Genomic DNA, 25,577 nt, shown 5'->3' on the forward strand with positions numbered 1-25,577 from the left:
TACCAGACTCTGGAGGACTTGGAAAGTGGCAGCAGTGGGGAGAACTGAATGTTGGGCGGGGCAGAGCCTAGTACAGCATTCAGTTCTCTCCCCACCCCTACCCCCGCCCCGCCCCATGCCCCACTGCAAAAGCTGATAGTCAAATCATGTTCGGCTTTATTGGGTCCCAGACTGTTCAGCTCTGCCGAACAGCCTGGGTTTTTTCGGTAAATTAGAAATCTTTTTTTCCCCAGGTTTTGAGGGCGGTTAAGGTTTACCAAACCACCACCCCTAGTCCTGGCACTATCCGTTACACCACAGTGATGTTTTATTATTTTCTCTCCTCTTGTGGTTTAAAGATCAACAAGTTGACTTCATGCAAATAATAATTGCATAGCTCCATTTAGCATGAAAGTGTTCCTGAAAAACAGAATTGAAATTCTAACCATTTCTTTTTCCTTACCTTTCTCAATTTAGTCAGGTAATTATTGGCATGATAAATTCTGTAAATTTGGTGAAAATGGAAATTTATCTTAGCCATATGGATTAAAAGAGGGTTTTTTTAAAAAAAATCTCTCTTCAAGAAAACAACTTTACTTCAGTAGAGTTTCTTTCAAATATCTCATTTATCTGTTATTGCTTCCCTTATCACGATTTCTGCCCACGACAGCCTTCCAGTAGTGCCCTGGTCTTATTTTTTTTTAATTTTGTCATAAATGCTGGCAAAATACACTAGTATTAGTTTTTAACAACCCTTCTGAGAGCTGATTCAGACATTCAATTTTGTATCACCCTTCGTTGCAAAAGAACCAGCCGGGGATGTATGAAATAAATAAATGAAAGATATAGCTTAGAAAAGATGTTATATTTGCAAACTAAGTGAAAATATCTTATTGTGTAGTTTCTAGCTATTCATGCATATATGCACGCAACAAATTTGTTCGTGGAGCTCGGTCTGATCAGATAGAACATCACTCTTCATTCCATTAATTTGAGGCGTTTGAAAAAAGTAAATGGGCTCCTTGCTCTTTTTATCAGGTAGCAACCAGTATGGCTCAATTTACGGCCACACATCTGTGACAACCGGCAGCCTCTTGGATGACCACCACTGGCATTCTGTAATGATAGAGCGGCATGGGAGAAACATCAACCTTACACTTGATAGACACATGCAGCATTTTCGGATCAATGGGGAATTTGATTACTTGGACCTGGACTATGAGGTATGCTGTTCTATTCTATACACTGTGTAAGGTTCTGGTACAACAGTCAATAATCCAGACTCTAGATGTACAATCAGTAGCCTTTATTGTACTGTCACAGTGACCAAAACTGCATGAAGCCAGATCTGATGATCGTGATTCCTGCAGATACATTTATTCCTACGTTTCCCGCTCGAACTCCTCCCTTCCAATCTTCCCCCAGATTAACAGAATAACAAGGTGTCAATAGCTTTGTTATGTGATTTAACTCAAGGTCGAGTGATAGTCTTCAGCCTCAACCTCTCCTCCCCCCTTCTGGAGGCCTGAGGCGAGAGTGCCTGCTCACTATGTTGCAAAGCACAGTGATTAAGGATAGAAAAAGCCTATTAACATATGACAGATAATAGCAGGCCCAGATGTCGATGCCAAGCAAAGCGGGACACTGCCTGACACACTGCAGTTGACATGAACAAATGAGTGTCATCTGACTGTATTCATTGAAATGCCCCCAAAGCTCTCAGTTGATGAACTCTGACAATGCCTAAATTCAAAAGCTCTTGACGTCAGTGTATTGTCGAAGGCTTTCACAGCTGGAATCACTTGGGTGCTGTGTGGTTTCCGGGCTGTATGGCTGTGTTCTAGCAGCATTCTCTCCTGACGTTTCGCCTGCATCTGTGGCTGGCATCTTCAGAGGATCTGATGTTGGGAAAGCAAGTGGAGTATATATATCTGTTGGAGTGTCCAGGGTGGGTGGAGAAACATTGTCTGTGAGTAACGAAGAAGGCAACCAGGTCAATAGTTGAGGGCATCTGAATAGAAGTATGAGTAACAATGAAGACTATAGCATGGGAGTAACACAGGAGATAGTGACCTTGCTATCTCCTGTGTTACTCCCATGCTATAGTCTTCATTGTTACTCATATGGGGGGGGGGGGGTGGGGGGGGGGGGGGGTGGGGGGGGGGGGGGGTGGGGGGGGGGGGGGGTGGGGGGGGGGGGGGGTGGGGGGGGGGGGGGGTGGGGGGGGGGGGGGGTGGGGGGGGGGGGGGGTGGGGGGGGGGGGGGGTGGGGGGGGGGGGGGGTGGGGGGGGGGGGGGGTGGGGGGGGGGGGGGGTGGGGGGGGGGGGGGGTGGGGGGGGGGGGGGGTGGGGGGGGGGGGGGGTGGGGGGGGGGGGGGGTGGGGGGGGGGGGGGGTGGGGGGGGGGGGGGGTGGGGGGGGGGGGGGGTGGGGGGGGGGGGGGGTGGGGGGGGGGGGGGGTGGGGGGGGGGGGGGGTGGGGGGGGGGGGGGGTGGGGGGGGGGGGGGGTGGGGGGGGGGGGGGGTGGGGGGGGGGGGGGGTGGGGGGGGGGGGGGGTGGGGGGGGGGGGGGGTGGGGGGGGGGGGGGGTGGGGGGGGGGGGGGGTGGGGGGGGGGGGGGGTGGGGGGGGGGGGGGGTGGGGGGGGGGGGGGGTGGGGGGGGGGGGGGGTGGGGGGGGGGGGGGGTGGGGGGGGGGGGGGGTGGGGGGGGGGGGGGGTGGGGGGGGGGGGGGGTGGGGGGGGGGGGGGGTGGGGGGGGGGGGGGGTGGGGGGGGGGGGGGGTGGGGGGGGGGGGGGGTGGGGGGGGGGGGGGGTGGGGGGGGGGGGGGGTGGGGGGGGGGGGGGGTGGGGGGGGGGGGGGGTGGGGGGGGGGGGGGGTGGGGGGGGGGGGGGGTGGGGGGGGGGGGGGGTGGGGGGGGGGGGGGGTGGGGGGGGGGGGGGGTGGGGGGGGGGGGGGGTGGGGGGGGGGGGGGGTGGGGGGGGGGGGGGGTGGGGGGGGGGGGGGGTGGGGGGGGGGGGGGGTGGGGGGGGGGGGGGGTGGGGGGGGGGGGGGGTGGGGGGGGGGGGGGGTGGGGGGGGGGGGGGGTGGGGGGGGGGGGGGGTGGGGGGGGGGGGGGGTGGGGGGGGGGGGGGGTGGGGGGGGGGGGGGGTGGGGGGGGGGGGGGGTGGGGGGGGGGGGGGGTGGGGGGGGGGGGGGGTGGGGGGGGGGGGGGGTGGGGGGGGGGGGGGGTGGGGGGGGGGGGGGGTGGGGGGGGGGGGGGGTGGGGGGGGGGGGGGGTGGGGGGGGGGGGGGGTGGGGGGGGGGGGGGGTGGGGGGGGGGGGGGGTGGGGGGGGGGGGGGGTGGGGGGGGGGGGGGGTGGGGGGGGGGGGGGGTGGGGGGGGGGGGGGGTGGGGGGGGGGGGGGGTGGGGGGGGGGGGGGGTGGGGGGGGGGGGGGGTGGGGGGGGGGGGGGGTGGGGGGGGGGGGGGGTGGGGGGGGGGGGGGGTGGGGGGGGGGGGGGGTGGGGGGGGGGGGGGGTGGGGGGGGGGGGGGGTGGGGGGGGGGGGGGGTGGGGGGGGGGGGGGGTGGGGGGGGGGGGGGGTGGGGGGGGGGGGGGGTGGGGGGGGGGGGGGGTGGGGGGGGGGGGGGGTGGGGGGGGGGGGGGGTGGGGGGGGGGGGGGGTGGGGGGGGGGGGGGGTGGGGGGGGGGGGGGGTGGGGGGGGGGGGGGGTGGGGGGGGGGGGGGGTGGGGGGGGGGGGGGGTGGGGGGGGGGGGGGGTGGGGGGGGGGGGGGGTGGGGGGGGGGGGGGGTGGGGGGGGGGGGGGGTGGGGGGGGGGGGGGGTGGGGGGGGGGGGGGGTGGGGGGGGGGGGGGGTGGGGGGGGGGGGGGGTGGGGGGGGGGGGGGGTGGGGGGGGGGGGGGGTGGGGGGGGGGGGGGGTGGGGGGGGGGGGGGGTGGGGGGGGGGGGGGGTGGGGGGGGGGGGGGGTGGGGGGGGGGGGGGGTGGGGGGGGGGGGGGGTGGGGGGGGGGGGGGGTGGGGGGGGGGGGGGGTGGGGGGGGGGGGGGGTGGGGGGGGGGGGGGGTGGGGGGGGGGGGGGGTGGGGGGGGGGGGGGGTGGGGGGGGGGGGGGGTGGGGGGGGGGGGGGGTGGGGGGGGGGGGGGGTGGGGGGGGGGGGGGGTGGGGGGGGGGGGGGGTGGGGGGGGGGGGGGGTGGGGGGGGGGGGGGGTGGGGGGGGGGGGGGGTGGGGGGGGGGGGGGGTGGGGGGGGGGGGGGGTGGGGGGGGGGGGGGGTGGGGGGGGGGGGGGGTGGGGGGGGGGGGGGGTGGGGGGGGGGGGGGGTGGGGGGGGGGGGGGGTGGGGGGGGGGGGGGGTGGGGGGGGGGGGGGGTGGGGGGGGGGGGGGGTGGGGGGGGGGGGGGGTGGGGGGGGGGGGGGGTGGGGGGGGGGGGGGGTGGGGGGGGGGGGGGGTGGGGGGGGGGGGGGGTGGGGGGGGGGGGGGGTGGGGGGGGGGGGGGGTGGGGGGGGGGGGGGGTGGGGGGGGGGGGGGGTGGGGGGGGGGGGGGGTGGGGGGGGGGGGGGGTGGGGGGGGGGGGGGGTGGGGGGGGGGGGGGGTGGGGGGGGGGGGGGGTGGGGGGGGGGGGGGGTGGGGGGGGGGGGGGGTGGGGGGGGGGGGGGGTGGGGGGGGGGGGGGGTGGGGGGGGGGGGGGGTGGGGGGGGGGGGGGGTGGGGGGGGGGGGGGGTGGGGGGGGGGGGGGGTGGGGGGGGGGGGGGGTGGGGGGGGGGGGGGGTGGGGGGGGGGGGGGGTGGGGGGGGGGGGGGGTGGGGGGGGGGGGGGGTGGGGGGGGGGGGGGGTGGGGGGGGGGGGGGGTGGGGGGGGGGGGGGGTGGGGGGGGGGGGGGGTGGGGGGGGGGGGGGGTGGGGGGGGGGGGGGGTGGGGGGGGGGGGGGGTGGGGGGGGGGGGGGGTGGGGGGGGGGGGGGGTGGGGGGGGGGGGGGGTGGGGGGGGGGGGGGGTGGGGGGGGGGGGGGGTGGGGGGGGGGGGGGGTGGGGGGGGGGGGGGGTGGGGGGGGGGGGGGGTGGGGGGGGGGGGGGGTGGGGGGGGGGGGGGGTGGGGGGGGGGGGGGGTGGGGGGGGGGGGGGGTGGGGGGGGGGGGGGGTGGGGGGGGGGGGGGGTGGGGGGGGGGGGGGGTGGGGGGGGGGGGGGGTGGGGGGGGGGGGGGGTGGGGGGGGGGGGGGGTGGGGGGGGGGGGGGGTGGGGGGGGGGGGGGGTGGGGGGGGGGGGGGGTGGGGGGGGGGGGGGGTGGGGGGGGGGGGGGGTGGGGGGGGGGGGGGGTGGGGGGGGGGGGGGGTGGGGGGGGGGGGGGGTGGGGGGGGGGGGGGGTGGGGGGGGGGGGGGGTGGGGGGGGGGGGGGGTGGGGGGGGGGGGGGGTGGGGGGGGGGGGGGGTGGGGGGGGGGGGGGGTGGGGGGGGGGGGGGGTGGGGGGGGGGGGGGGTGGGGGGGGGGGGGGGTGGGGGGGGGGGGGGGTGGGGGGGGGGGGGGGTGGGGGGGGGGGGGGGTGGGGGGGGGGGGGGGTGGGGGGGGGGGGGGGTGGGGGGGGGGGGGGGTGGGGGGGGGGGGGGGTGGGGGGGGGGGGGGGTGGGGGGGGGGGGGGGTGGGGGGGGGGGGGGGTGGGGGGGGGGGGGGGTGGGGGGGGGGGGGGGTGGGGGGGGGGGGGGGTGGGGGGGGGGGGGGGTGGGGGGGGGGGGGGGTGGGGGGGGGGGGGGGTGGGGGGGGGGGGGGGTGGGGGGGGGGGGGGGTGGGGGGGGGGGGGGGTGGGGGGGGGGGGGGGTGGGGGGGGGGGGGGGTGGGGGGGGGGGGGGGTGGGGGGGGGGGGGGGTGGGGGGGGGGGGGGGTGGGGGGGGGGGGGGGTGGGGGGGGGGGGGGGTGGGGGGGGGGGGGGGTGGGGGGGGGGGGGGGTGGGGGGGGGGGGGGGTGGGGGGGGGGGGGGGTGGGGGGGGGGGGGGGTGGGGGGGGGGGGGGGTGGGGGGGGGGGGGGGTGGGGGGGGGGGGGGGTGGGGGGGGGGGGGGGTGGGGGGGGGGGGGGGTGGGGGGGGGGGGGGGTGGGGGGGGGGGGGGGTGGGGGGGGGGGGGGGTGGGGGGGGGGGGGGGTGGGGGGGGGGGGGGGTGGGGGGGGGGGGGGGTGGGGGGGGGGGGGGGTGGGGGGGGGGGGGGGTGGGGGGGGGGGGGGGTGGGGGGGGGGGGGGGTGGGGGGGGGGGGGGGTGGGGGGGGGGGGGGGTGGGGGGGGGGGGGGGTGGGGGGGGGGGGGGGTGGGGGGGGGGGGGGGTGGGGGGGGGGGGGGGTGGGGGGGGGGGGGGGTGGGGGGGGGGGGGGGTGGGGGGGGGGGGGGGTGGGGGGGGGGGGGGGTGGGGGGGGGGGGGGGTGGGGGGGGGGGGGGGTGGGGGGGGGGGGGGGTGGGGGGGGGGGGGGGTGGGGGGGGGGGGGGGTGGGGGGGGGGGGGGGTGGGGGGGGGGGGGGGTGGGGGGGGGGGGGGGTGGGGGGGGGGGGGGGTGGGGGGGGGGGGGGGTGGGGGGGGGGGGGGGTGGGGGGGGGGGGGGGTGGGGGGGGGGGGGGGTGGGGGGGGGGGGGGGTGGGGGGGGGGGGGGGTGGGGGGGGGGGGGGGTGGGGGGGGGGGGGGGTGGGGGGGGGGGGGGGTGGGGGGGGGGGGGGGTGGGGGGGGGGGGGGGTGGGGGGGGGGGGGGGTGGGGGGGGGGGGGGGTGGGGGGGGGGGGGGGTGGGGGGGGGGGGGGGTGGGGGGGGGGGGGGGTGGGGGGGGGGGGGGGTGGGGGGGGGGGGGGGTGGGGGGGGGGGGGGGTGGGGGGGGGGGGGGGTGGGGGGGGGGGGGGGTGGGGGGGGGGGGGGGTGGGGGGGGGGGGGGGTGGGGGGGGGGGGGGGTGGGGGGGGGGGGGGGTGGGGGGGGGGGGGGGTGGGGGGGGGGGGGGGTGGGGGGGGGGGGGGGTGGGGGGGGGGGGGGGTGGGGGGGGGGGGGGGTGGGGGGGGGGGGGGGTGGGGGGGGGGGGGGGTGGGGGGGGGGGGGGGTGGGGGGGGGGGGGGGTGGGGGGGGGGGGGGGTGGGGGGGGGGGGGGGTGGGGGGGGGGGGGGGTGGGGGGGGGGGGGGGTGGGGGGGGGGGGGGGTGGGGGGGGGGGGGGGTGGGGGGGGGGGGGGGTGGGGGGGGGGGGGGGTGGGGGGGGGGGGGGGTGGGGGGGGGGGGGGGTGGGGGGGGGGGGGGGTGGGGGGGGGGGGGGGTGGGGGGGGGGGGGGGTGGGGGGGGGGGGGGGTGGGGGGGGGGGGGGGTGGGGGGGGGGGGGGGTGGGGGGGGGGGGGGGTGGGGGGGGGGGGGGGTGGGGGGGGGGGGGGGTGGGGGGGGGGGGGGGTGGGGGGGGGGGGGGGTGGGGGGGGGGGGGGGTGGGGGGGGGGGGGGGTGGGGGGGGGGGGGGGTGGGGGGGGGGGGGGGTGGGGGGGGGGGGGGGTGGGGGGGGGGGGGGGTGGGGGGGGGGGGGGGTGGGGGGGGGGGGGGGTGGGGGGGGGGGGGGGTGGGGGGGGGGGGGGGTGGGGGGGGGGGGGGGTGGGGGGGGGGGGGGGTGGGGGGGGGGGGGGGTGGGGGGGGGGGGGGGTGGGGGGGGGGGGGGGTGGGGGGGGGGGGGGGTGGGGGGGGGGGGGGGTGGGGGGGGGGGGGGGTGGGGGGGGGGGGGGGTGGGGGGGGGGGGGGGTGGGGGGGGGGGGGGGTGGGGGGGGGGGGGGGTGGGGGGGGGGGGGGGTGGGGGGGGGGGGGGGTGGGGGGGGGGGGGGGTGGGGGGGGGGGGGGGTGGGGGGGGGGGGGGGTGGGGGGGGGGGGGGGTGGGGGGGGGGGGGGGTGGGGGGGGGGGGGGGTGGGGGGGGGGGGGGGTGGGGGGGGGGGGGGGTGGGGGGGGGGGGGGGTGGGGGGGGGGGGGGGTGGGGGGGGGGGGGGGTGGGGGGGGGGGGGGGTGGGGGGGGGGGGGGGTGGGGGGGGGGGGGGGTGGGGGGGGGGGGGGGTGGGGGGGGGGGGGGGTGGGGGGGGGGGGGGGTGGGGGGGGGGGGGGGTGGGGGGGGGGGGGGGTGGGGGGGGGGGGGGGTGGGGGGGGGGGGGGGTGGGGGGGGGGGGGGGTGGGGGGGGGGGGGGGTGGGGGGGGGGGGGGGTGGGGGGGGGGGGGGGTGGGGGGGGGGGGGGGTGGGGGGGGGGGGGGGTGGGGGGGGGGGGGGGTGGGGGGGGGGGGGGGTGGGGGGGGGGGGGGGTGGGGGGGGGGGGGGGTGGGGGGGGGGGGGGGTGGGGGGGGGGGGGGGTGGGGGGGGGGGGGGGTGGGGGGGGGGGGGGGTGGGGGGGGGGGGGGGTGGGGGGGGGGGGGGGTGGGGGGGGGGGGGGGTGGGGGGGGGGGGGGGTGGGGGGGGGGGGGGGTGGGGGGGGGGGGGGGTGGGGGGGGGGGGGGGTGGGGGGGGGGGGGGGTGGGGGGGGGGGGGGGTGGGGGGGGGGGGGGGTGGGGGGGGGGGGGGGTGGGGGGGGGGGGGGGTGGGGGGGGGGGGGGGTGGGGGGGGGGGGGGGTGGGGGGGGGGGGGGGTGGGGGGGGGGGGGGGTGGGGGGGGGGGGGGGTGGGGGGGGGGGGGGGTGGGGGGGGGGGGGGGTGGGGGGGGGGGGGGGTGGGGGGGGGGGGGGGTGGGGGGGGGGGGGGGTGGGGGGGGGGGGGGGTGGGGGGGGGGGGGGGTGGGGGGGGGGGGGGGTGGGGGGGGGGGGGGGTGGGGGGGGGGGGGGGTGGGGGGGGGGGGGGGTGGGGGGGGGGGGGGGTGGGGGGGGGGGGGGGTGGGGGGGGGGGGGGGTGGGGGGGGGGGGGGGTGGGGGGGGGGGGGGGTGGGGGGGGGGGGGGGTGGGGGGGGGGGGGGGTGGGGGGGGGGGGGGGTGGGGGGGGGGGGGGGTGGGGGGGGGGGGGGGTGGGGGGGGGGGGGGGTGGGGGGGGGGGGGGGTGGGGGGGGGGGGGGGTGGGGGGGGGGGGGGGTGGGGGGGGGGGGGGGTGGGGGGGGGGGGGGGTGGGGGGGGGGGGGGGTGGGGGGGGGGGGGGGTGGGGGGGGGGGGGGGTGGGGGGGGGGGGGGGTGGGGGGGGGGGGGGGTGGGGGGGGGGGGGGGTGGGGGGGGGGGGGGGTGGGGGGGGGGGGGGGTGGGGGGGGGGGGGGGTGGGGGGGGGGGGGGGTGGGGGGGGGGGGGGGTGGGGGGGGGGGGGGGTGGGGGGGGGGGGGGGTGGGGGGGGGGGGGGGTGGGGGGGGGGGGGGGTGGGGGGGGGGGGGGGTGGGGGGGGGGGGGGGTGGGGGGGGGGGGGGGTGGGGGGGGGGGGGGGTGGGGGGGGGGGGGGGTGGGGGGGGGGGGGGGTGGGGGGGGGGGGGGGTGGGGGGGGGGGGGGGTGGGGGGGGGGGGGGGTGGGGGGGGGGGGGGGTGGGGGGGGGGGGGGGTGGGGGGGGGGGGGGGTGGGGGGGGGGGGGGGTGGGGGGGGGGGGGGGTGGGGGGGGGGGGGGGTGGGGGGGGGGGGGGGTGGGGGGGGGGGGGGGTGGGGGGGGGGGGGGGTGGGGGGGGGGGGGGGTGGGGGGGGGGGGGGGTGGGGGGGGGGGGGGGTGGGGGGGGGGGGGGGTGGGGGGGGGGGGGGGTGGGGGGGGGGGGGGGTGGGGGGGGGGGGGGGTGGGGGGGGGGGGGGGTGGGGGGGGGGGGGGGTGGGGGGGGGGGGGGGTGGGGGGGGGGGGGGGTGGGGGGGGGGGGGGGTGGGGGGGGGGGGGGGTGGGGGGGGGGGGGGGTGGGGGGGGGGGGGGGTGGGGGGGGGGGGGGGTGGGGGGGGGGGGGGGTGGGGGGGGGGGGGGGTGGGGGGGGGGGGGGGTGGGGGGGGGGGGGGGTGGGGGGGGGGGGGGGTGGGGGGGGGGGGGGGTGGGGGGGGGGGGGGGTGGGGGGGGGGGGGGGTGGGGGGGGGGGGGGGTGGGGGGGGGGGGGGGTGGGGGGGGGGGGGGGTGGGGGGGGGGGGGGGTGGGGGGGGGGGGGGGTGGGGGGGGGGGGGGGTGGGGGGGGGGGGGGGTGGGGGGGGGGGGGGGTGGGGGGGGGGGGGGGTGGGGGGGGGGGGGGGTGGGGGGGGGGGGGGGTGGGGGGGGGGGGGGGTGGGGGGGGGGGGGGGTGGGGGGGGGGGGGGGTGGGGGGGGGGGGGGGTGGGGGGGGGGGGGGGTGGGGGGGGGGGGGGGTGGGGGGGGGGGGGGGTGGGGGGGGGGGGGGGTGGGGGGGGGGGGGGGTGGGGGGGGGGGGGGGTGGGGGGGGGGGGGGGTGGGGGGGGGGGGGGGTGGGGGGGGGGGGGGGTGGGGGGGGGGGGGGGTGGGGGGGGGGGGGGGTGGGGGGGGGGGGGGGTGGGGGGGGGGGGGGGTGGGGGGGGGGGGGGGTGGGGGGGGGGGGGGGTGGGGGGGGGGGGGGGTGGGGGGGGGGGGGGGTGGGGGGGGGGGGGGGTGGGGGGGGGGGGGGGTGGGGGGGGGGGGGGGTGGGGGGGGGGGGGGGTGGGGGGGGGGGGGGGTGGGGGGGGGGGGGGGTGGGGGGGGGGGGGGGTGGGGGGGGGGGGGGGTGGGGGGGGGGGGGGGTGGGGGGGGGGGGGGGTGGGGGGGGGGGGGGGTGGGGGGGGGGGGGGGTGGGGGGGGGGGGGGGTGGGGGGGGGGGGGGGTGGGGGGGGGGGGGGGTGGGGGGGGGGGGGGGTGGGGGGGGGGGGGGGTGGGGGGGGGGGGGGGTGGGGGGGGGGGGGGGTGGGGGGGGGGGGGGGTGGGGGGGGGGGGGGGTGGGGGGGGGGGGGGGTGGGGGGGGGGGGGGGTGGGGGGGGGGGGGGGTGGGGGGGGGGGGGGGTGGGGGGGGGGGGGGGTGGGGGGGGGGGGGGGTGGGGGGGGGGGGGGGTGGGGGGGGGGGGGGGTGGGGGGGGGGGGGGGTGGGGGGGGGGGGGGGTGGGGGGGGGGGGGGGTGGGGGGGGGGGGGGGTGGGGGGGGGGGGGGGTGGGGGGGGGGGGGGGTGGGGGGGGGGGGGGGTGGGGGGGGGGGGGGGTGGGGGGGGGGGGGGGTGGGGGGGGGGGGGGGTGGGGGGGGGGGGGGGTGGGGGGGGGGGGGGGTGGGGGGGGGGGGGGGTGGGGGGGGGGGGGGGTGGGGGGGGGGGGGGGTGGGGGGGGGGGGGGGTGGGGGGGGGGGGGGGTGGGGGGGGGGGGGGGTGGGGGGGGGGGGGGGTGGGGGGGGGGGGGGGTGGGGGGGGGGGGGGGTGGGGGGGGGGGGGGGTGGGGGGGGGGGGGGGTGGGGGGGGGGGGGGGTGGGGGGGGGGGGGGGTGGGGGGGGGGGGGGGTGGGGGGGGGGGGGGGTGGGGGGGGGGGGGGGTGGGGGGGGGGGGGGGTGGGGGGGGGGGGGGGTGGGGGGGGGGGGGGGTGGGGGGGGGGGGGGGTGGGGGGGGGGGGGGGTGGGGGGGGGGGGGGGTGGGGGGGGGGGGGGGTGGGGGGGGGGGGGGGTGGGGGGGGGGGGGGGTGGGGGGGGGGGGGGGTGGGGGGGGGGGGGGGTGGGGGGGGGGGGGGGTGGGGGGGGGGGGGGGTGGGGGGGGGGGGGGGTGGGGGGGGGGGGGGGTGGGGGGGGGGGGGGGTGGGGGGGGGGGGGGGTGGGGGGGGGGGGGGGTGGGGGGGGGGGGGGGTGGGGGGGGGGGGGGGTGGGGGGGGGGGGGGGTGGGGGGGGGGGGGGGTGGGGGGGGGGGGGGGTGGGGGGGGGGGGGGGTGGGGGGGGGGGGGGGTGGGGGGGGGGGGGGGTGGGGGGGGGGGGGGGTGGGGGGGGGGGGGGGTGGGGGGGGGGGGGGGTGGGGGGGGGGGGGGGTGGGGGGGGGGGGGGGTGGGGGGGGGGGGGGGTGGGGGGGGGGGGGGGTGGGGGGGGGGGGGGGTGGGGGGGGGGGGGGGTGGGGGGGGGGGGGGGTGGGGGGGGGGGGGGGTGGGGGGGGGGGGGGGTGGGGGGGGGGGGGGGTGGGGGGGGGGGGGGGTGGGGGGGGGGGGGGGTGGGGGGGGGGGGGGGTGGGGGGGGGGGGGGGTGGGGGGGGGGGGGGGTGGGGGGGGGGGGGGGTGGGGGGGGGGGGGGGTGGGGGGGGGGGGGGGTGGGGGGGGGGGGGGGTGGGGGGGGGGGGGGGTGGGGGGGGGGGGGGGTGGGGGGGGGGGGGGGTGGGGGGGGGGGGGGGTGGGGGGGGGGGGGGGTGGGGGGGGGGGGGGGTGGGGGGGGGGGGGGGTGGGGGGGGGGGGGGGTGGGGGGGGGGGGGGGTGGGGGGGGGGGGGGGTGGGGGGGGGGGGGGGTGGGGGGGGGGGGGGGTGGGGGGGGGGGGGGGTGGGGGGGGGGGGGGGTGGGGGGGGGGGGGGGTGGGGGGGGGGGGGGGTGGGGGGGGGGGGGGGTGGGGGGGGGGGGGGGTGGGGGGGGGGGGGGGTGGGGGGGGGGGGGGGTGGGGGGGGGGGGGGGTGGGGGGGGGGGGGGGTGGGGGGGGGGGGGGGTGGGGGGGGGGGGGGGTGGGGGGGGGGGGGGGTGGGGGGGGGGGGGGGTGGGGGGGGGGGGGGGTGGGGGGGGGGGGGGGTGGGGGGGGGGGGGGGTGGGGGGGGGGGGGGGTGGGGGGGGGGGGGGGTGGGGGGGGGGGGGGGTGGGGGGGGGGGGGGGTGGGGGGGGGGGGGGGTGGGGGGGGGGGGGGGTGGGGGGGGGGGGGGGTGGGGGGGGGGGGGGGTGGGGGGGGGGGGGGGTGGGGGGGGGGGGGGGTGGGGGGGGGGGGGGGTGGGGGGGGGGGGGGGTGGGGGGGGGGGGGGGTGGGGGGGGGGGGGGGTGGGGGGGGGGGGGGGTGGGGGGGGGGGGGGGTGGGGGGGGGGGGGGGTGGGGGGGGGGGGGGGTGGGGGGGGGGGGGGGTGGGGGGGGGGGGGGGTGGGGGGGGGGGGGGGTGGGGGGGGGGGGGGGTGGGGGGGGGGGGGGGTGGGGGGGGGGGGGGGTGGGGGGGGGGGGGGGTGGGGGGGGGGGGGGGTGGGGGGGGGGGGGGGTGGGGGGGGGGGGGGGTGGGGGGGGGGGGGGGTGGGGGGGGGGGGGGGTGGGGGGGGGGGGGGGTGGGGGGGGGGGGGGGTGGGGGGGGGGGGGGGTGGGGGGGGGGGGGGGTGGGGGGGGGGGGGGGTGGGGGGGGGGGGGGGTGGGGGGGGGGGGGGGTGGGGGGGGGGGGGGGTGGGGGGGGGGGGGGGTGGGGGGGGGGGGGGGTGGGGGGGGGGGGGGGTGGGGGGGGGGGGGGGTGGGGGGGGGGGGGGGTGGGGGGGGGGGGGGGTGGGGGGGGGGGGGGGTGGGGGGGGGGGGGGGTGGGGGGGGGGGGGGGTGGGGGGGGGGGGGGGTGGGGGGGGGGGGGGGTGGGGGGGGGGGGGGGTGGGGGGGGGGGGGGGTGGGGGGGGGGGGGGGTGGGGGGGGGGGGGGGTGGGGGGGGGGGGGGGTGGGGGGGGGGGGGGGTGGGGGGGGGGGGGGGTGGGGGGGGGGGGGGGTGGGGGGGGGGGGGGGTGGGGGGGGGGGGGGGTGGGGGGGGGGGGGGGTGGGGGGGGGGGGGGGTGGGGGGGGGGGGGGGTGGGGGGGGGGGGGGGTGGGGGGGGGGGGGGGTGGGGGGGGGGGGGGGTGGGGGGGGGGGGGGGTGGGGGGGGGGGGGGGTGGGGGGGGGGGGGGGTGGGGGGGGGGGGGGGTGGGGGGGGGGGGGGGTGGGGGGGGGGGGGGGTGGGGGGGGGGGGGGGTGGGGGGGGGGGGGGGTGGGGGGGGGGGGGGGTGGGGGGGGGGGGGGGTGGGGGGGGGGGGGGGTGGGGGGGGGGGGGGGTGGGGGGGGGGGGGGGTGGGGGGGGGGGGGGGTGGGGGGGGGGGGGGGTGGGGGGGGGGGGGGGTGGGGGGGGGGGGGGGTGGGGGGGGGGGGGGGTGGGGGGGGGGGGGGGTGGGGGGGGGGGGGGGTGGGGGGGGGGGGGGGTGGGGGGGGGGGGGGGTGGGGGGGGGGGGGGGTGGGGGGGGGGGGGGGTGGGGGGGGGGGGGGGTGGGGGGGGGGGGGGGTGGGGGGGGGGGGGGGTGGGGGGGGGGGGGGGTGGGGGGGGGGGGGGGTGGGGGGGGGGGGGGGTGGGGGGGGGGGGGGGTGGGGGGGGGGGGGGGTGGGGGGGGGGGGGGGTGGGGGGGGGGGGGGGTGGGGGGGGGGGGGGGTGGGGGGGGGGGGGGGTGGGGGGGGGGGGGGGTGGGGGGGGGGGGGGGTGGGGGGGGGGGGGGGTGGGGGGGGGGGGGGGTGGGGGGGGGGGGGGGTGGGGGGGGGGGGGGGTGGGGGGGGGGGGGGGTGGGGGGGGGGGGGGGTGGGGGGGGGGGGGGGTGGGGGGGGGGGGGGGTGGGGGGGGGGGGGGGTGGGGGGGGGGGGGGGTGGGGGGGGGGGGGGGTGGGGGGGGGGGGGGGTGGGGGGGGGGGGGGGTGGGGGGGGGGGGGGGTGGGGGGGGGGGGGGGTGGGGGGGGGGGGGGGTGGGGGGGGGGGGGGGTGGGGGGGGGGGGGGGTGGGGGGGGGGGGGGGTGGGGGGGGGGGGGGGTGGGGGGGGGGGGGGGTGGGGGGGGGGGGGGGTGGGGGGGGGGGGGGGTGGGGGGGGGGGGGGGTGGGGGGGGGGGGGGGTGGGGGGGGGGGGGGGTGGGGGGGGGGGGGGGTGGGGGGGGGGGGGGGTGGGGGGGGGGGGGGGTGGGGGGGGGGGGGGGTGGGGGGGGGGGGGGGTGGGGGGGGGGGGGGGTGGGGGGGGGGGGGGGTGGGGGGGGGGGGGGGTGGGGGGGGGGGGGGGTGGGGGGGGGGGGGGGTGGGGGGGGGGGGGGGTGGGGGGGGGGGGGGGTGGGGGGGGGGGGGGGTGGGGGGGGGGGGGGGTGGGGGGGGGGGGGGGTGGGGGGGGGGGGGGGTGGGGGGGGGGGGGGGTGGGGGGGGGGGGGGGTGGGGGGGGGGGGGGGTGGGGGGGGGGGGGGGTGGGGGGGGGGGGGGGTGGGGGGGGGGGGGGGTGGGGGGGGGGGGGGGTGGGGGGGGGGGGGGGTGGGGGGGGGGGGGGGTGGGGGGGGGGGGGGGTGGGGGGGGGGGGGGGTGGGGGGGGGGGGGGGTGGGGGGGGGGGGGGGTGGGGGGGGGGGGGGGTGGGGGGGGGGGGGGGTGGGGGGGGGGGGGGGTGGGGGGGGGGGGGGGTGGGGGGGGGGGGGGGTGGGGGGGGGGGGGGGTGGGGGGGGGGGGGGGTGGGGGGGGGGGGGGGTGGGGGGGGGGGGGGGTGGGGGGGGGGGGGGGTGGGGGGGGGGGGGGGTGGGGGGGGGGGGGGGTGGGGGGGGGGGGGGGTGGGGGGGGGGGGGGGTGGGGGGGGGGGGGGGTGGGGGGGGGGGGGGGTGGGGGGGGGGGGGGGTGGGGGGGGGGGGGGGTGGGGGGGGGGGGGGGTGGGGGGGGGGGGGGGTGGGGGGGGGGGGGGGTGGGGGGGGGGGGGGGTGGGGGGGGGGGGGGGTGGGGGGGGGGGGGGGTGGGGGGGGGGGGGGGTGGGGGGGGGGGGGGGTGGGGGGGGGGGGGGGTGGGGGGGGGGGGGGGTGGGGGGGGGGGGGGGTGGGGGGGGGGGGGGGTGGGGGGGGGGGGGGGTGGGGGGGGGGGGGGGTGGGGGGGGGGGGGGGTGGGGGGGGGGGGGGGTGGGGGGGGGGGGGGGTGGGGGGGGGGGGGGGTGGGGGGGGGGGGGGGTGGGGGGGGGGGGGGGTGGGGGGGGGGGGGGGTGGGGGGGGGGGGGGGTGGGGGGGGGGGGGGGTGGGGGGGGGGGGGGGTGGGGGGGGGGGGGGGTGGGGGGGGGGGGGGGTGGGGGGGGGGGGGGGTGGGGGGGGGGGGGGGTGGGGGGGGGGGGGGGTGGGGGGGGGGGGGGGTGGGGGGGGGGGGGGGTGGGGGGGGGGGGGGGTGGGGGGGGGGGGGGGTGGGGGGGGGGGGGGGTGGGGGGGGGGGGGGGTGGGGGGGGGGGGGGGTGGGGGGGGGGGGGGGTGGGGGGGGGGGGGGGTGGGGGGGGGGGGGGGTGGGGGGGGGGGGGGGTGGGGGGGGGGGGGGGTGGGGGGGGGGGGGGGTGGGGGGGGGGGGGGGTGGGGGGGGGGGGGGGTGGGGGGGGGGGGGGGTGGGGGGGGGGGGGGGTGGGGGGGGGGGGGGGTGGGGGGGGGGGGGGGTGGGGGGGGGGGGGGGTGGGGGGGGGGGGGGGTGGGGGGGGGGGGGGGTGGGGGGGGGGGGGGGTGGGGGGGGGGGGGGGTGGGGGGGGGGGGGGGTGGGGGGGGGGGGGGGTGGGGGGGGGGGGGGGTGGGGGGGGGGGGGGGTGGGGGGGGGGGGGGGTGGGGGGGGGGGGGGGTGGGGGGGGGGGGGGGTGGGGGGGGGGGGGGGTGGGGGGGGGGGGGGGTGGGGGGGGGGGGGGGTGGGGGGGGGGGGGGGTGGGGGGGGGGGGGGGTGGGGGGGGGGGGGGGTGGGGGGGGGGGGGGGTGGGGGGGGGGGGGGGTGGGGGGGGGGGGGGGTGGGGGGGGGGGGGGGTGGGGGGGGGGGGGGGTGGGGGGGGGGGGGGGTGGGGGGGGGGGGGGGTGGGGGGGGGGGGGGGTGGGGGGGGGGGGGGGTGGGGGGGGGGGGGGGTGGGGGGGGGGGGGGGTGGGGGGGGGGGGGGGTGGGGGGGGGGGGGGGTGGGGGGGGGGGGGGGTGGGGGGGGGGGGGGGTGGGGGGGGGGGGGGGTGGGGGGGGGGGGGGGTGGGGGGGGGGGGGGGTGGGGGGGGGGGGGGGTGGGGGGGGGGGGGGGTGGGGGGGGGGGGGGGTGGGGGGGGGGGGGGGTGGGGGGGGGGGGGGGTGGGGGGGGGGGGGGGTGGGGGGGGGGGGGGGTGGGGGGGGGGGGGGGTGGGGGGGGGGGGGGGTGGGGGGGGGGGGGGGTGGGGGGGGGGGGGGGTGGGGGGGGGGGGGGGTGGGGGGGGGGGGGGGTGGGGGGGGGGGGGGGTGGGGGGGGGGGGGGGTGGGGGGGGGGGGGGGTGGGGGGGGGGGGGGGTGGGGGGGGGGGGGGGTGGGGGGGGGGGGGGGTGGGGGGGGGGGGGGGTGGGGGGGGGGGGGGGTGGGGGGGGGGGGGGGTGGGGGGGGGGGGGGGTGGGGGGGGGGGGGGGTGGGGGGGGGGGGGGGTGGGGGGGGGGGGGGGTGGGGGGGGGGGGGGGTGGGGGGGGGGGGGGGTGGGGGGGGGGGGGGGTGGGGGGGGGGGGGGGTGGGGGGGGGGGGGGGTGGGGGGGGGGGGGGGTGGGGGGGGGGGGGGGTGGGGGGGGGGGGGGGTGGGGGGGGGGGGGGGTGGGGGGGGGGGGGGGTGGGGGGGGGGGGGGGTGGGGGGGGGGGGGGGTGGGGGGGGGGGGGGGTGGGGGGGGGGGGGGGTGGGGGGGGGGGGGGGTGGGGGGGGGGGGGGGTGGGGGGGGGGGGGGGTGGGGGGGGGGGGGGGTGGGGGGGGGGGGGGGTGGGGGGGGGGGGGGGTGGGGGGGGGGGGGGGTGGGGGGGGGGGGGGGTGGGGGGGGGGGGGGGTGGGGGGGGGGGGGGGTGGGGGGGGGGGGGGGTGGGGGGGGGGGGGGGTGGGGGGGGGGGGGGGTGGGGGGGGGGGGGGGTGGGGGGGGGGGGGGGTGGGGGGGGGGGGGGGTGGGGGGGGGGGGGGGTGGGGGGGGGGGGGGGTGGGGGGGGGGGGGGGTGGGGGGGGGGGGGGGTGGGGGGGGGGGGGGGTGGGGGGGGGGGGGGGTGGGGGGGGGGGGGGGTGGGGGGGGGGGGGGGTGGGGGGGGGGGGGGGTGGGGGGGGGGGGGGGTGGGGGGGGGGGGGGGTGGGGGGGGGGGGGGGTGGGGGGGGGGGGGGGTGGGGGGGGGGGGGGGTGGGGGGGGGGGGGGGTGGGGGGGGGGGGGGGTGGGGGGGGGGGGGGGTGGGGGGGGGGGGGGGTGGGGGGGGGGGGGGGTGGGGGGGGGGGGGGGTGGGGGGGGGGGGGGGTGGGGGGGGGGGGGGGTGGGGGGGGGGGGGGGTGGGGGGGGGGGGGGGTGGGGGGGGGGGGGGGTGGGGGGGGGGGGGGGTGGGGGGGGGGGGGGGTGGGGGGGGGGGGGGGTGGGGGGGGGGGGGGGTGGGGGGGGGGGGGGGTGGGGGGGGGGGGGGGTGGGGGGGGGGGGGGGTGGGGGGGGGGGGGGGTGGGGGGGGGGGGGGGTGGGGGGGGGGGGGGGTGGGGGGGGGGGGGGGTGGGGGGGGGGGGGGGTGGGGGGGGGGGGGGGTGGGGGGGGGGGGGGGTGGGGGGGGGGGGGGGTGGGGGGGGGGGGGGGTGGGGGGGGGGGGGGGTGGGGGGGGGGGGGGGTGGGGGGGGGGGGGGGTGGGGGGGGGGGGGGGTGGGGGGGGGGGGGGGTGGGGGGGGGGGGGGGTGGGGGGGGGGGGGGGTGGGGGGGGGGGGGGGTGGGGGGGGGGGGGGGTGGGGGGGGGGGGGGGTGGGGGGGGGGGGGGGTGGGGGGGGGGGGGGGTGGGGGGGGGGGGGGGTGGGGGGGGGGGGGGGTGGGGGGGGGGGGGGGTGGGGGGGGGGGGGGGTGGGGGGGGGGGGGGGTGGGGGGGGGGGGGGGTGGGGGGGGGGGGGGGTGGGGGGGGGGGGGGGTGGGGGGGGGGGGGGGTGGGGGGGGGGGGGGGTGGGGGGGGGGGGGGGTGGGGGGGGGGGGGGGTGGGGGGGGGGGGGGGTGGGGGGGGGGGGGGGTGGGGGGGGGGGGGGGTGGGGGGGGGGGGGGGTGGGGGGGGGGGGGGGTGGGGGGGGGGGGGGGTGGGGGGGGGGGGGGGTGGGGGGGGGGGGGGGTGGGGGGGGGGGGGGGTGGGGGGGGGGGGGGGTGGGGGGGGGGGGGGGTGGGGGGGGGGGGGGGTGGGGGGGGGGGGGGGTGGGGGGGGGGGGGGGTGGGGGGGGGGGGGGGTGGGGGGGGGGGGGGGTGGGGGGGGGGGGGGGTGGGGGGGGGGGGGGGTGGGGGGGGGGGGGGGTGGGGGGGGGGGGGGGTGGGGGGGGGGGGGGGTGGGGGGGGGGGGGGGTGGGGGGGGGGGGGGGTGGGGGGGGGGGGGGGTGGGGGGGGGGGGGGGTGGGGGGGGGGGGGGGTGGGGGGGGGGGGGGGTGGGGGGGGGGGGGGGTGGGGGGGGGGGGGGGTGGGGGGGGGGGGGGGTGGGGGGGGGGGGGGGTGGGGGGGGGGGGGGGTGGGGGGGGGGGGGGGTGGGGGGGGGGGGGGGTGGGGGGGGGGGGGGGTGGGGGGGGGGGGGGGTGGGGGGGGGGGGGGGTGGGGGGGGGGGGGGGTGGGGGGGGGGGGGGGTGGGGGGGGGGGGGGGTGGGGGGGGGGGGGGGTGGGGGGGGGGGGGGGTGGGGGGGGGGGGGGGTGGGGGGGGGGGGGGGTGGGGGGGGGGGGGGGTGGGGGGGGGGGGGGGTGGGGGGGGGGGGGGGTGGGGGGGGGGGGGGGTGGGGGGGGGGGGGGGTGGGGGGGGGGGGGGGTGGGGGGGGGGGGGGGTGGGGGGGGGGGGGGGTGGGGGGGGGGGGGGGTGGGGGGGGGGGGGGGTGGGGGGGGGGGGGGGTGGGGGGGGGGGGGGGTGGGGGGGGGGGGGGGTGGGGGGGGGGGGGGGTGGGGGGGGGGGGGGGTGGGGGGGGGGGGGGGTGGGGGGGGGGGGGGGTGGGGGGGGGGGGGGGTGGGGGGGGGGGGGGGTGGGGGGGGGGGGGGGTGGGGGGGGGGGGGGGTGGGGGGGGGGGGGGGTGGGGGGGGGGGGGGGTGGGGGGGGGGGGGGGTGGGGGGGGGGGGGGGTGGGGGGGGGGGGGGGTGGGGGGGGGGGGGGGTGGGGGGGGGGGGGGGTGGGGGGGGGGGGGGGTGGGGGGGGGGGGGGGTGGGGGGGGGGGGGGGTGGGGGGGGGGGGGGGTGGGGGGGGGGGGGGGTGGGGGGGGGGGGGGGTGGGGGGGGGGGGGGGTGGGGGGGGGGGGGGGTGGGGGGGGGGGGGGGTGGGGGGGGGGGGGGGTGGGGGGGGGGGGGGGTGGGGGGGGGGGGGGGTGGGGGGGGGGGGGGGTGGGGGGGGGGGGGGGTGGGGGGGGGGGGGGGTGGGGGGGGGGGGGGGTGGGGGGGGGGGGGGGTGGGGGGGGGGGGGGGTGGGGGGGGGGGGGGGTGGGGGGGGGGGGGGGTGGGGGGGGGGGGGGGTGGGGGGGGGGGGGGGTGGGGGGGGGGGGGGGTGGGGGGGGGGGGGGGTGGGGGGGGGGGGGGGTGGGGGGGGGGGGGGGTGGGGGGGGGGGGGGGTGGGGGGGGGGGGGGGTGGGGGGGGGGGGGGGTGGGGGGGGGGGGGGGTGGGGGGGGGGGGGGGTGGGGGGGGGGGGGGGTGGGGGGGGGGGGGGGTGGGGGGGGGGGGGGGTGGGGGGGGGGGGGGGTGGGGGGGGGGGGGGGTGGGGGGGGGGGGGGGTGGGGGGGGGGGGGGGTGGGGGGGGGGGGGGGTGGGGGGGGGGGGGGGTGGGGGGGGGGGGGGGTGGGGGGGGGGGGGGGTGGGGGGGGGGGGGGGTGGGGGGGGGGGGGGGTGGGGGGGGGGGGGGGTGGGGGGGGGGGGGGGTGGGGGGGGGGGGGGGTGGGGGGGGGGGGGGGTGGGGGGGGGGGGGGGTGGGGGGGGGGGGGGGTGGGGGGGGGGGGGGGTGGGGGGGGGGGGGGGTGGGGGGGGGGGGGGGTGGGGGGGGGGGGGGGTGGGGGGGGGGGGGGGTGGGGGGGGGGGGGGGTGGGGGGGGGGGGGGGTGGGGGGGGGGGGGGGTGGGGGGGGGGGGGGGTGGGGGGGGGGGGGGGTGGGGGGGGGGGGGGGTGGGGGGGGGGGGGGGTGGGGGGGGGGGGGGGTGGGGGGGGGGGGGGGTGGGGGGGGGGGGGGGTGGGGGGGGGGGGGGGTGGGGGGGGGGGGGGGTGGGGGGGGGGGGGGGTGGGGGGGGGGGGGGGTGGGGGGGGGGGGGGGTGGGGGGGGGGGGGGGTGGGGGGGGGGGGGGGTGGGGGGGGGGGGGGGTGGGGGGGGGGGGGGGTGGGGGGGGGGGGGGGTGGGGGGGGGGGGGGGTGGGGGGGGGGGGGGGTGGGGGGGGGGGGGGGTGGGGGGGGGGGGGGGTGGGGGGGGGGGGGGGTGGGGGGGGGGGGGGGTGGGGGGGGGGGGGGGTGGGGGGGGGGGGGGGTGGGGGGGGGGGGGGGTGGGGGGGGGGGGGGGTGGGGGGGGGGGGGGGTGGGGGGGGGGGGGGGTGGGGGGGGGGGGGGGTGGGGGGGGGGGGGGGTGGGGGGGGGGGGGGGTGGGGGGGGGGGGGGGTGGGGGGGGGGGGGGGTGGGGGGGGGGGGGGGTGGGGGGGGGGGGGGGTGGGGGGGGGGGGGGGTGGGGGGGGGGGGGGGTGGGGGGGGGGGGGGGTGGGGGGGGGGGGGGGTGGGGGGGGGGGGGGGTGGGGGGGGGGGGGGGTGGGGGGGGGGGGGGGTGGGGGGGGGGGGGGGTGGGGGGGGGGGGGGGTGGGGGGGGGGGGGGGTGGGGGGGGGGGGGGGTGGGGGGGGGGGGGGGTGGGGGGGGGGGGGGGTGGGGGGGGGGGGGGGTGGGGGGGGGGGGGGGTGGGGGGGGGGGGGGGTGGGGGGGGGGGGGGGTGGGGGGGGGGGGGGGTGGGGGGGGGGGGGGGTGGGGGGGGGGGGGGGTGGGGGGGGGGGGGGGTGGGGGGGGGGGGGGGTGGGGGGGGGGGGGGGTGGGGGGGGGGGGGGGTGGGGGGGGGGGGGGGTGGGGGGGGGGGGGGGTGGGGGGGGGGGGGGGTGGGGGGGGGGGGGGGTGGGGGGGGGGGGGGGTGGGGGGGGGGGGGGGTGGGGGGGGGGGGGGGTGGGGGGGGGGGGGGGTGGGGGGGGGGGGGGGTGGGGGGGGGGGGGGGTGGGGGGGGGGGGGGGTGGGGGGGGGGGGGGGTGGGGGGGGGGGGGGGTGGGGGGGGGGGGGGGTGGGGGGGGGGGGGGGTGGGGGGGGGGGGGGGTGGGGGGGGGGGGGGGTGGGGGGGGGGGGGGGTGGGGGGGGGGGGGGGTGGGGGGGGGGGGGGGTGGGGGGGGGGGGGGGTGGGGGGGGGGGGGGGTGGGGGGGGGGGGGGGTGGACAATTCCCATCAGCCCCTAATTGGCCATGCTGGTAGGGGCTGATGGGAATTGTAGTTCCTGAACATCTGGAGAGCCGCAGGTTCCCTATCCCTGTTCTAGAACATCTGTACTTGCCAAACCAGGCAGTGGAGTTTTAGTCTAAAGGGGTTGTTTTCTTTTCTTTTTATTACCTGTTGTTGTTTTCCAATGGAACTGTTTTTTCCAAGAGTTCATGTTGCGTGTGCATGTTGTGCATTGCTAACTGTCAGAGGTAAATCACTTGAATAAAAGTCAGCTTCCATTTTGCTAAAGCTCACTGTTTTGCTAAGACCTCTTTTTCTAGTGCTGAATAAAAAGCCGTCTTGCGAGCAAATATGCAAACAGCGTGTACTATAAATATGTCTAATGTTTCTCATTAAAAGTATAGTGGTGTATTGGTTAAGAGCAGTGGACTCTAATCTGGAGAACCAGGTTTGATTCCCCACTCTGCCACGTGAATCACAGACTCTAATCTGGTGAACCAGGTTTGTTTCCCCACTTCTTCAAATGAAGCCTACTTGGTGACCTTGGGCAAGTCACAGTTCTCTCAGAACTCTCTCAGCCCCACCCACCTCACAAGGGGGCTTTCCCCACTCACCTTCTGCTGCATGCCGCTCTCACGCCCCCTCAGTGCGCGTCATTCCTGGCCCACTCTCGGGGTTCCCCACGACCCCTCTGCTCTGCGCGGGGTCATCAAAAAATGCCATTTCTTCAGCGCCAGGAATAACGCGCGCTGAGGTGGTGCAAGAGCGGCAGCGTCGGGGCGGCTGCATGGTTGCCGCCCTTGCAAGTGGGGAGCACCGCTGGACCCCACGCTACTTTCCCGGAGTAGCGCGCAGCAGAAGGTAAGTGGGGAAAGCCCCAAGGTGTCTGTTGCGGGGAGAGGAAGGGAAGGAGTTTGTAACCTGCTTTGAGACTCCTTTGTGGTTTAGAAAAGCGGGGTATAAATCCAAACTCAGTTTTCTGGGTGTGTTTGCAGGTTGGGTTCTCAGTCGGCATGCTGTGAAGCACAATGTCTTTTGCCACAACATAATGACAGAGTTGTTATCTTTGCATTTTTGGGACAAGGTCAGAATCCTGATGGCTAGAATAGAGCTGGCTTAGTGGATGTAGTGAAACCTGAACCTACCAAATAATCAGAACGAGGGCATTCATGCACTGCTTCATTTCCTCTTTATTGTCTTGATTTCTTATTCCAGCTGGCAGTGACAAGCAGCTGGAATTCACAGCAGGGGCGCTTTGTTCTCTTGCACCTTGTTGTCTAGGCTGTGGCAAAAGAAACCCAGAGCTTAATTGTTTAAGCCTCTCTCCCCAGTGATAAGGCAGCTGCCAGATCCCTGAGCAGCGCGGCAGTATGAAGGTGTGTAAATTTATTACACACATTTTTACGAACGTTTCAGTTGCGCCAGCCTCCACCAGCTATCTTCCTGACCATATTCTCGAAGCCTTATATTCATTCTGCTATCGGTGCTACCTGATGGAGTTAATAGTCTTCCGAAATACGATCAACCATTGATCTCTTGTCACATACAGTTATTTCCAGGGCTCACTGTGGGTGGCTGGTCACATAATGTATACTTTTGTCATGTTTATGCGTTGTTGTTTTTTATTATTTCTGACTTGGCTGCCCAGTTAGAAAACCTCCCTTGCTTTTTTTTTCAATTATACCTCCCTCATTTTGTTCCCTACCCATTTGACTTTTCACAGAGTTGTGTAGGATTGAAATGACGGTCACTTGTTTTGATATTAACAATACAGGAGATCCCATGGTCCGTTCCTTACGGCACAAATAAGACATCTTAAAATGTGGCGACTGCTTAATTTCACTCCACATACCCAAAATAATTTCACTCCACATACCCAACTCTCATTTGTTTTCTGGACAGCACTGGTGTCAGAGGAGGGAAGAGTCTTTTCCCCACCCAAAAAGTGAGGTCTCTGGTCAGTGTCATCCTCCTCTTGTGCCCAACATTTTGTGAGCAACTGAAGGGATTATCCCTGCCTCCATTTGCTGAAGGTTTCCTTCTGCTCTGCAGGCTCCGATGGTGGACACATTTTCAGCTCAAAAAGTTCATAGTTGTACTCAGCTCTTTCTGCTGATTCCAGCAATGTATAGATTTCCTTCCTTTTTTAAAATGGAGGAGCTGTATTTATTGAAACGCATGCATGAATATGACAATCTTAACCGCTCAGAACACTTCCATTGAAAAGCATTCGGACCACGGAGGGCAAGTCTACCTTCTCAATGGGAATTAGACCCACCCTCCATTGTCCCTATGGTTTTCAATAGGAGTCCTCCAAGTGGCTAAGATTATCATGTGTATCTACGTATCTTCAAATACAGCTCCTCCCAAATTAAAAAAAAAAGGAAAACTATATATTGCTGGAACTTGCAGGAAGAGTTTAGTACACCTCTGTACTTTTTGGGCTGAAAAGGCACCCAGGACCAGAGCCTGCAGAGTAAACATCCTGGGGCAACCTTCAATAAATGGAAGCAGGGAGAATCCCTTCAGCAACACACAAAGTGTTGGGTGCAAGCAGAGGGTGAAACTGACCAGAGAGCTTAACTTGGGTGCAAGCAGAGGGTGGGAAAAATAAGATACTTCCTGAGCTCTGTATTCCACACAGCCAGGCAGGAGACATCTTGCAGACAGCTTAGGGAAGAAAGGTGCACTTTAAAGCATCCTCAAAATAGGGCAACTTGAGCAGAAATAAGCCGTTCTGAGAAGATCGTGAGGGGAAAGCTGCATGGAGTTCCACCCCAAGGTGCCTTTTGTTGTGTCTTCAGGACAGCTTATTTGTTCTGTGCAGAATGGACCCATGCTGGATCAGGCCAAAGACCAGGATGTCCCTTTTTGTGTTCTTCCCATCCAGATATCTCTGGGAGTTTGTAAGCAGGCCATAATGGAAATAGCACAGCACAGGACATTAAAGCATTGCTATTGAAAACGGTTCTTTTTCCTGCCGCTCTGTCCTGCCCACCATTTTCTGCCTCTTGAGATCTTCCGTGCTGTCCACCATTTGCTGTGTTTCCCATGGAGGTTTCCTTTGCTTGCAGTTGAGCCGCTCACAATTTCAATGTTTGAAGTACATGAATAAAGTTAGTTTTGGGGTGCTGTGTGGTTTCCGGGCTGCATGGCCGTGTTCTAGCAGCATTCTCTCCTGATGTTTCACCTGCATCTGTGGCTGGAATCTAGATGCTAGCCACAGATGCAGGTGAAATGTTAGGAGAGAATGCTGCTAGAACACGGCCATACAGCCCAGAAACCACACAGCACCCCAGTGATTCCAGCCGTGAAAGCCTTTGACAATACAAAGTTAGTTTTGCCTGCTGACTCCATGCACGTGTTATTTTTTATTTTTATTTTTTCCAATGAGGTGTCTTTGAAGCTATGAAGACACAATATGAGAACAGGTTGCAAATGAGAACAAAAAAAGAAAAGAAAAATGACA

The 25,577-nt window shown here is 83.0% G+C and overlaps 1 protein-coding gene across 1 annotated transcript in view; it reads left to right on the top strand.

Moving 5' to 3' along the window:
• The window catches only part of CNTNAP2 (contactin associated protein 2), a 1,428,778-nt gene that overhangs the window by 756,209 nt on the left and 646,992 nt on the right, over positions 1-25,577 (top strand). Inside the window, exon 6 of the mRNA XM_048510449.1 lies at positions 1,018-1,202. Within this exon, the coding sequence (XP_048366406.1) occupies positions 1,018-1,202 (185 nt within the window). The remainder of the gene's footprint in view (positions 1-1,017; positions 1,203-25,577) is intronic.

Source organism: Sphaerodactylus townsendi, linkage group LG11 (genome assembly GCF_021028975.2).
Source record: "Sphaerodactylus townsendi isolate TG3544 linkage group LG11, MPM_Stown_v2.3, whole genome shotgun sequence".
Taxonomy (NCBI): Eukaryota; Metazoa; Chordata; class Lepidosauria; order Squamata; family Sphaerodactylidae; genus Sphaerodactylus; species Sphaerodactylus townsendi.